This window comes from Apaloderma vittatum, unplaced genomic scaffold (assembly GCF_000703405.1).
Source record: "Apaloderma vittatum isolate BGI_N311 unplaced genomic scaffold, ASM70340v1 scaffold4569, whole genome shotgun sequence".
NCBI lineage: Eukaryota > Metazoa > Chordata > Aves > Trogoniformes > Trogonidae > Apaloderma > Apaloderma vittatum.
The window spans coordinates 12,352-21,972 of NW_009733381.1; the positions used below are offsets into that span (position 1 = coordinate 12,352).

The following is a 9,621-nucleotide window of genomic DNA, read 5'->3' on the forward strand; positions in this document are numbered from 1 at the left end:
AAGATGGCTTTGTTCTCATCTAATAAGCAAAATATTATCAAGGGCATACTTTGATCCACCAACCAAGTCAGATATCTTTAAACAATTGTTAAAACAAGGTATTCAAAGTTCTCCTGTCCACCCAGTAAAAATAGTGTATTAAGACCTCAGCGTTCACCTCCAACCCTTCAGTATTACATGTATATCTAATCAAGCAAAGCACAATACCAAAATATTAAATAGGTGGCATTAACTCGATCAGAACAGCTCATACACTAAAAAAGATTATAACAGTAGGATGCTATATGACCTGGCTGTAAGGAAAGAAGTTGAAAAAAACCCTAAACCCTAACAAATTAAAAAACTCTAATAAATTAAAAAACTCTAACAAATTAAAAAAAACCTAAACTCCAAAGCTAATCTTTGGATTGCACATTTGCTTTTCTTCTCTTTTTGCTGTTTTCTTCAGTCTTTACATAATAAAAACATTGAAATTTCTAAATCACAATAGGCTCCCAAATTAATGCCAAAGCCTAACAGTTGGAGGAAGGATACAACATATAATTAAAGCTAGCAGATCTACGCTGACAACAAGAATGAGTACATCCAAATATAACCAAATGCATAAAGAATGTTTACATTTGCTTTGATGAGCATAGAAGTCAAGTACAGCTCCCTACTCATCACTAATAGTCACGACTTCTCACAGACGTTACAGCAGAGGTAGGTAACAGGGAATCACTTAGGGGAGTAAATAAAGACTTCATAAAATAGTAATACAGAAACTTCCATATATCTGAGCGGTGTAAAAAGACAAATTTCCTCAGCTGCTAACAAATGCTATTTTTCTGGTTGAGAAGCAAAAAACCAAAAGATTAAACTTCTTTACTGATTATCAGTCTGCAGTAAGTAAATGAGAACATTCCAAGTCTAGCCCACTAGTACATCGCTTCCAATATTAGTGAATACACAAGCCTCAGTGACACTTCTGCAACACCTTCAGGATAACTGAAATTAAAAATGTATCACTTACGTCTTGCAGTACTTGTCCAAGTGTCTCCTGGCTGTGAATGCGCTTCCTGTTGAAAATCCAAACCACACTTATTTCTGCACAAAGCACTGGGTGATCTTTAAACATCCATCATTTACCCCACTTCAAAAGAAGACAGTTACGCTAGGCTTTGTTCCACATCCTTTCCCTTATGGAATCTTGATGTAACTTTAGGGAATATTACTGCAATCTTACGGAATCTGCAAACTATGATTCAGACCTATTATTACTCACAGGAACTACCTGGAATAAGGCCTGCTACGTATTGTATTTTCTCAAAACCAGCCCTGTTTATTAGAATGCTTAGTTAGATTTCAGCACAAATCCTAATAACCAAATGTAGTTGATAATTAGTTGCTTCTCTAGCACTAGACATTTGTTTTTCAGCAATTGATCCAAGAAGATTAACAAATGTTTCCTTTTTTTTTTTTGCCATTCTTCCAGCATAAAGTGGATGACAGAATCACAGAATGTCAGGGGTTGGAAGGGACCTCTGTTGATCATTGAGTCCAACTCTCCTGCCAGAGCAGGATCATAGAATCTAGGGCAGGTCACAGAGAAATGCATCCAGGTGGATCTTGAAAGTCTCCAGAGAAGGAGACTCCACAACCTCTCTGGGGAGCCTGTTCCAGTGCTCTGTAACCCTCACAGTAAAGAAGTTCTTCCTCATGTTGAGATGGAACTTCCTGTGCTCTAGCTCGAATCCATTGCCCCTTGTCCCATCACAGGGCACAAGTGAAAAGAGGTTGTCCTTTCCTTCTTGACGCCCAGATACACATTAATTAGATTCCCTCTCAGTCTTCTCTTTTCCAGACTAAAGAGTCTCAGGTCTCTCAGCCTTTCTTCACAAGGCAGGTGTTCCAGTCCCTTAATCACCCTCACAGCCCTCTGCTAGACCCTCTCAAGTAAATCCCTGTCCCTCTTGAACAGGAGAGCCCGGAACTGGATGCAATACTCTAGGTGAGGTCTCACTAGGGCAGAGTAGAGGGGTAGGAGAACCTCCCTTGATCTGCTGGACACACTCTTTTTAATGTACACCAGGATAGCGCTGGCCTTCTTGGTCACAAGGGCACATTGCTGTCCCATGGATAACTTCTTGTCCACCAGGTCTCCAAGGTCCTTCTCCATGGAGCTGCTCTCTAGCAGATTGCCTCCTAACCTGCACTGGCTCATTTGATTATTCCATCTCAGGTGCAGGACTCTGCACTTATTCTTGTTGAACCTCATTAGGTTCCTCTTTGCCCAGCTCTCCAGTCTGTCCAAATCTTGCTGAATGGCTGCACAGCCTTCAGCTGTTCAGTTTCATATCCCAGTTTCATATCATCAGCAAACTTGCTGAGAAGACACTCTGTCCTGTCATGGAGGTCGTTGATAAAGATGTTGAACAGGTCTGGACCCAGCACTGATCCCTGGGGGACTCCACCAGTCAGAGGTCCCCAGCTGGACTTGGCACCATTGATCATCACTCTTTGGGCTCTATTGTGTAGCCAGTTCCTAATCCATCTCACTGTCCGTTCTTCTATCCCACACTTCCTGAGCTTGCTCACAAGGATGTTATGGCAGACTGTGTCAAAAGCCTTGCTAGGGTCAAGGTAGACTATATCCACTGGTCTCCCTGCATCTACCCATCCAGTCACAACATCACAGAAGGTTATCAGATTAGTCAAGCACAATTTCCCCTTGGCAAACCATGCTGACTACTCCTGATAACCACCTTCTCTTCTGTGTGCTTAGAGATGGCCTCTAGAATGAGCCTCTCCATCACTTTTCCACGGATGGAGGTGAGGCTGGCTGGTCTATAGTTTGATGGGGAGTGGTAGTGACAACATCAGCCAGCTCTCTCAGCACGCTCCGGTGCATCTCATCAGGGCTCACAGACTTGTGTATACTCAATTTGCAAAACTGATTTCTAACTAGGTCTTCATTGACTGGTAGAGTCTTCCCTCCTCCACGTATTGTTTCCAAACATCCTGTAACACACGCACTAAAAATATTAGAAATGCAACATATATTTACCTGTCTATTTTGGTTGCTATGACCACTGTAAAACTGCCTTCTGTATTGGGCAAGTAGGTAGACGGTATAATTACGTAACTTCCTGCAGGAAGTCTGCAAAGTTGGCTTACTTCCTGTGAGTAGCAGTGAGGTACACAGCTAACCAGTGGCTCCAAGTGCAGAAAAGAGGACGTACGTGGTTTCCAGTTGCTGTTAGGCACCTGCAAAAAAAGAATGAAAACATGATTATCTTCTCCCATATTTCAGGCCTCACAACATTAAATTCCTGGCATACCACAGTATGGTATGTTCTGTATCTGTTCTACTCCCCTCTGTTCTGTGCGGAGCCACAGAAGACAGCGATGGGAAGGCTTCCAGAAAACCCAGATGGCAGTATCAAGCACAAATAAATTATTCCTACCATGTTTGTAGACAGTTTATATAAGCTACTACCCACAGAGCTCAAAAGCTTTTTCTACTGTCTAACCTCATTCTTTCTCACTGCAGCCCTTGTTTTTCCCCTCAGGGATACAGTGACTAGGCTGCATCCTTCCTCTTTCTAGTAGCCTTTCCTGGACTAAAAACTTCATATTAGACTTCTTCTCAGTCTCCTACAGGCATGACAAACACCAATTCTTCCAATCCTGCTTCACATACCGTACACTGGAAGCTATATGATCACTCCTAATGCCCGACTCCAGACTCTCCACCTAAGCAACTCTTTTTTTGAAGCACGTTTTCTGAAAATAAAGCCAGCTTTCCCTGCCAAATAGTCACCTAAGCAGAAGCTTTCCATTCTCTATTTATGCAGTTGATCACTGGCATGCACATAGAGAACCTGTATTTGTCCAAATTAAACTGGATCCCATTTTGTTTCATCATCTGTTCAGCATAACAAGTTTTTTGAATTCTGATCTTGTCTGTAGATCCAAAGACATTTGCCAACAGATGAATATATAATTATTAGAGATGAAGAAAGTAATTGTCATGATGAATTACCAGAATGCCTGGTCCTCAATCACTAAGACACAGAGAATTCTTCGCAAATATTCAAAAGAGTTCATAATTTCTCAAACTAATTTAGAATGTTGGAAAGAGTCAGCAGAACCAATTATCCAGTTACTATGCTATGTAACCAGGCAGTTATTCCCCATCTTTCACAGGCATCACTTCACAGGGCCAGGATGCGTTTCTCCTAGAAGCAGCAAGCCCCCTGCCAAGCGCAAGAAGCACTAAAACCACCTGAGGAGCTTACCTGCACACTTGGGAAATGAGCAACCAAATAAGTCTTACCTGGAAAATATGGAAACCTATTGGCCGACACTTGCTATCTTGGCAGTGCTGACGGAGGGTAACTTTCACACTGCTTTTTCCTGGTCCTGCAGGAACGGAGAGGGGAAAGCAGGGATTGATATGGAAGGAGGGGAAGTTCCTGCTACCTCCAGCACTTTGCCCATTTTTCCAGCACCCGTGCAGCTGCACTGTCTCCCATTCACCTGCTGGGAGTTCTTCGCAGAGGGCAGCATCTGTGGGAGGTGGCTTCAGCTCACTGCCAAATGTAAAAGAGAAAGCAACTAAAATGTACAAAAACCGTGCGATTTCACAAAAGTTAGAACACCAACTCACAAAAATGAACTACTGTTACATAAACTTACAGGAATACCATTCCTCCAAACTTTCAGCACAGAGAAAAAGAGAACTGTACAACCTTAAGTCCTTAATTCAGAGAACTCTACAAGAACACGGCATATACAAACCTAAAACCAGCACTAAAAACAGGTAAGACTTTTGAACATCCATGAAGTAATGCAGCTTACATATTTTTTCCTCAATACCCTTGTGGTATTTATCTTATCTGAAAGTGAACTGATAGGGTCTTCTGGAGTACACATGAGCACCTCAGAATGTCCAAAACCTACACTGCATTCATTTTTTACTCGCTATGTCTTCAATCAGATGAAACTACCATTTTACCTGCTGACCTGATCTGTAATGCTAAGGCTGTTTCAATCCAAGAAGCCCAGTGCTGCTTTTCACAGCCATAAGAACAATTTAGCATCATTATCAGTTGTGCAACTTTTGAAACCGTATTTCAGCGTAACTCAGAACTTATCATCTGTTCTTATTTCCACTTTTCCAGCTCAGAACACGTAACAGCTATTACGATACTCTGCAATTGTCCGTTCCAGGCACACATCCAGGCTGGGACATCTATTTCAGACTGAGGAATTATTATACTTAACAGTAACACTAGAAATTTTATCCCATCACTGAAAGAGCAACACGTTCTATAGACGAAATACGTCTAGAAGTAAAATATATTGACAGTAGTACACAACTTGCACCATATAGCAAAATTAGCCGCGTAGTTTCGCCGACCTTTACTCATGCTACCTTGATTCCAATCCCCAAAGTACATGATTAATGCACGTTCTGGCTTTGTAGCGTTGATTTGCCAGCTTCTCTCCAAGGAGATACAAGTTGATAGGTACTATCAGAACAAAAAAAGTATTTCAATAGCTTTTAAACACGCTGCCAACTGAACGCTTTGCTTCTGCGTATAGCTTACCCGTCACAAACTGTTAAGACAACCTCAGATTTTTTTGGGGTTTATTGGAAGAAGGTACAACTTTGCCAACTCCACATAACTACTCATCATCATGTCTTCTTAAGTATTTGTTTTGATGCTATGGTCACCAACACAGAATTGCTCATAAAGAACTGACTTTTAAGTGCTGAGATAGCTAAGTCACCAGAAGCTACTGGAATGACATTGCTGAAATTTTTCTGTATAAAAATGCTTATCCAACAAGAAAAAAAAAAAAAAAAGATTGTTCCAAGTCCATTATAGAAGTCTGTGTCACAAGTTATGAGGAAAGATCAACAGGAACACAATATGCAGAGATCATAATGCTGAAATCTCTTGAGGCCCTCACAAGTAAGAAGTTCAGCTGTACTGTCAGTGTTGAGTGCTTTAATTCAAAAAAATAATTCTTTGTTCAGCTAAAGAAGCAAAAACAACAAAACAAAAACAAAAACTACTTTCCACACCTGTCCTAAAAAGATGAATCATAAGTACTATGCTGAGGCCAATTCTGACATTCCATTTCCATTTGAAGCTGTATTGCTCAAAAATAATGATATTGTATGTCAAGCAATCTGTTTGTGTCTGTTCTCCAGCACACACTGATAGCACAACTGCTCTCCTTTTCTGCTGCTAATTGCAGCAACAACAGCTGCTTTTGGCTTCTGCGATACCCCTTCATTTTTTCCACATGCTAAGAAAGAACTTCCACATATTGAGAAGCACGTGCCGCAGAAACCCATTCAGTTCTTTCAGAAAATAACACACTCTCAAAACCCCAGGCTGCAGTTTAGAGCCAAGATGCTACTCAACTGACTACTTCTGACTGCTATTTTGACAACAGGTAGCAGCAGCATCATGAAAAAAACCCCAAGGATAGAACACTACCTACATGGATTCAACGAAAAACGACGCTGTTACCAACACTCTGTGCAACCCTTCAGAACATCCTGAGCACTTAAATATATAAACTATAGCACCAAGTGTAAGTCAACAACTATAATACATTTTCTGCTTTGTTATAAACCTACCTGAGAGAGATCCTTCCCGTTGAAAATACGCGAAGCAAGAAATTGCCTACGGCATCTTTCAGAAAAGTGCTGGGAACAACAAGATAGAAGCCAGGTGAAAGGTCACAGCACACGTGCACTTCTCTGTCATAGGAATGGCAGACGGTACCTACAACTGGAGGAGCAGAGAGGGTCTTTGGAAGGTTAAATCGTTTCTTCTCCACCTAGAATAGATGCATAACGATGTGCTGTGTTTTAGGAAAAATGAGGAGTTTTTAACAAAACTGAAAATGATCAGATATTGTTTAACGTATTTTTAAATATGTATACATCTACAAAAGGAAACAAGTAAGGAGAAGAGTATCAGCAGATAAGCTGAACATCAAAGAGAAGTAGGAAGAGTTAATGTTCTTTTACTCTTAATATTCAATTTAAGGGTTGGATTCGATGATCTTGAAGGTCTTTTTCAACCTCAGCAATTCTATGATTCTGTGAACATTCAGGAGGAGTAAATTTAAGACTAGCCATCAAATAATCAGCCTGTGATGTCATGCATTAGTTTGGAACGGTCCCAAAAGTGCTTCTGCTTGGCACTCAATAGTAAGAATGTCCTAGTCCTCTAACAATTTGTACAGACAGTAACCACGTTGTGAGATAAGCAGGATCATTCCAACATAAATCAGAGATGTAAAATCTGTGCACAGCTGAATTGCATCACTGACATAAGAAATTAATGATTTTACTTGGACGTTGCAGCAACGCTTTAAAACTTCTGTTTGCCAAAAGAAAAACGTCACTCCCACATTACCTTCCAGACGTGCAGTCCCACAGCCTGGTAATTCTTTCCCTGTTTGCCTTCAGTCAGGTTTTTAATTCTTCCAGCCCAGTCAGCAGTGTATTTTCTATGTTTCTGCAGCAGAGCAATGCACACCTCACTCTTTTCACAGACTCGCAGCCAGAACTTAGGGTTGGTAGGGAAGCTGCTGTTGTTACGGCAGCCACCTGCAGACTGGCCTCTCACCCAGGATCCGAAAAGATTCTGTGAGTGACACAGCACTTTCTCTGACAAAATAAGAAAGACATGGTACAGGTTTCAATAAAATCAAGTGGCCTCTGGTGTCTGAACAGCTATATGGCAGAGAATCCCCAGCCCAAGAAATCACGCTGTGGCAACCCTGGCGCTTTCTCCAAGCAGCTATTCACAACCAAGATTTTGAGAGGCACAAGAATGAATGGCAGAATGATGGTGACGGCAGATTGATGACATGATTTTTACAACAAGAAACTGTTTCTAGAAATCTGAAGCTTATCTTCCATCAAAAAAAAAACAAAAAATCCCCCAAACTAGGCTGTCCAGAACAACAGTCTTCTCTAGAAAACACTAATCTCTTGGCAAACTAGCAAGTAACTAGATTTCAGAGACTGCTCTAAAGAACTTCAATTTCCTCTTGTCCCTCTGTTCTTTCAAGTAGAGACAGAAAAGGCCTATGGGTCTAAAGGAGTGCAAAAGACTGAGAAAGAGAAATTATGGTCTAGTTGCATCCATTCACAATTCAAATCAGTTTTTCCCATTGACATAACGTTATTTCCATGAGAAAGATGTTTTCTCATACCACACCTGTATAGAGGCTCTGAAGTTGTCCTTCTTCATTGACTGGAAAGCCTATGGTAATCTCATCGAATTCCCTGAAAAATTCCTCTTCATCAATCCAGAATTCTCCCTCTTGGACCTGAGAGAGCAGTTCTGAGGCGACCACTGGATCTAGCTGGCTCCAGCCCTGACCACTGCACATAAGACAGAAGTTAACATTTAGTTCTTTGGGCAGCAAAGTTCTGTACCAATGTTCTATCAAATATCCTACGGCGCAGGACAAGAAGAAGAGGAGTTTTCTTCATTTTACTGTCAAATGCATACATGTTACTAGTCAGTGAGAGGGATAATAGAAAGTATGAATCATAATATATCAAAGAAAACTTAAAAACAACCTAAGACCAGATTGGATACAGCAGGTGAACTAGCTGCTTTGCTTACAACAGACAGCAAAGTCCAAATTTAACAATTGTTAAAAATAATGACGAAAAGTAAAACAAGCTGCACAGTGAATGTTCTGAAAGAATTTTAATGCTGTGCAGTGAGCACCAAAACCACTGTCCATATGAAGCAGCTGGACGTTCCCACAAATTTGCTAGCTGAGTCATGATAAATCAAGAATTTAAACCTCTCATTTAGAGCCCATTAAAAGCCTGTACTTTCAATATTTTGGAGAATAGTTCTGCACTTCAATACAACAGGGCTCTTCGGCCACCCAGTGAAACTCTATCCTCTTGCAACTACACAGCAACTTACCGTTTAGCAATGAACTTAGCAGAGACCAAGTGTAAAACCAAAACTCTGCCAGAACCAAAACTTACCACCTTAAGTCTCAATTAACGCGATTAAGCCATCTTTTTAACTCAGGGACGGGAAAAAAACCAAACAACTAACTATTTCTCAAAAATGTTTATTAACTTGATCATATTGTTACCGTATTTTAATGCTGAAAGTTCCTTCCTTGGGTCAAGAACTGCGTGTTCTTTTGTGCAGTCTAAATATGCTAATACTTTTCAAAATAAGCTAGTAAGGTCTGCCCTTTCATTCTTGTTACTTTGCTATATGAATTGCTAAATATATCTCTGCATTTCTTTTAAAACAGATCTCTTCTTTATATCTACCAGATTCCAGCTTCTCCTACTGATATTAATCTACAGAAATGAGTGCACACGAGCAAAAAACATAAGGATACTCCCTTCTGCTATGTTTGGTTTTATACATACTCCTTTGCTTGTCTTCTGCAACTGAGACAAGACCAAATGAGAAGGGCAGAGTAAAGCCAAGTGACTACTTCTAAGTCACAAACACCTTACCAGCAAAGCCACTTGGTTCAACTGCAGAACAAAAAAACACCAGAGAAATCAGAGACAGAAAATAAACCAACACTTAGAGGTTATTGTGGGAATCCTGC

At 40.6% G+C, this 9,621-nt stretch overlaps 1 protein-coding gene across 1 annotated transcript in view; it reads right to left on the minus strand.

Moving 5' to 3' along the window:
- The window catches only part of CAPN10 (calpain 10), a 17,120-nt gene that overhangs the window by 925 nt on the left and 6,574 nt on the right, over window positions 1-9,621 (minus strand). The window contains exons 6-11 of the mRNA XM_009875856.1: window positions 8,238-8,404; window positions 7,428-7,681; window positions 6,641-6,843; window positions 4,319-4,574; window positions 3,047-3,246; window positions 1,013-1,058 (exon numbers count right to left, since the gene is read on the minus strand). Coding sequence (XP_009874158.1) covers window positions 1,013-1,058; window positions 3,047-3,246; window positions 4,319-4,574; window positions 6,641-6,843; window positions 7,428-7,681; window positions 8,238-8,404 — 1,126 coding nt within the window. The remainder of the gene's footprint in view (window positions 1-1,012; window positions 1,059-3,046; window positions 3,247-4,318; window positions 4,575-6,640; window positions 6,844-7,427; window positions 7,682-8,237; window positions 8,405-9,621) is intronic.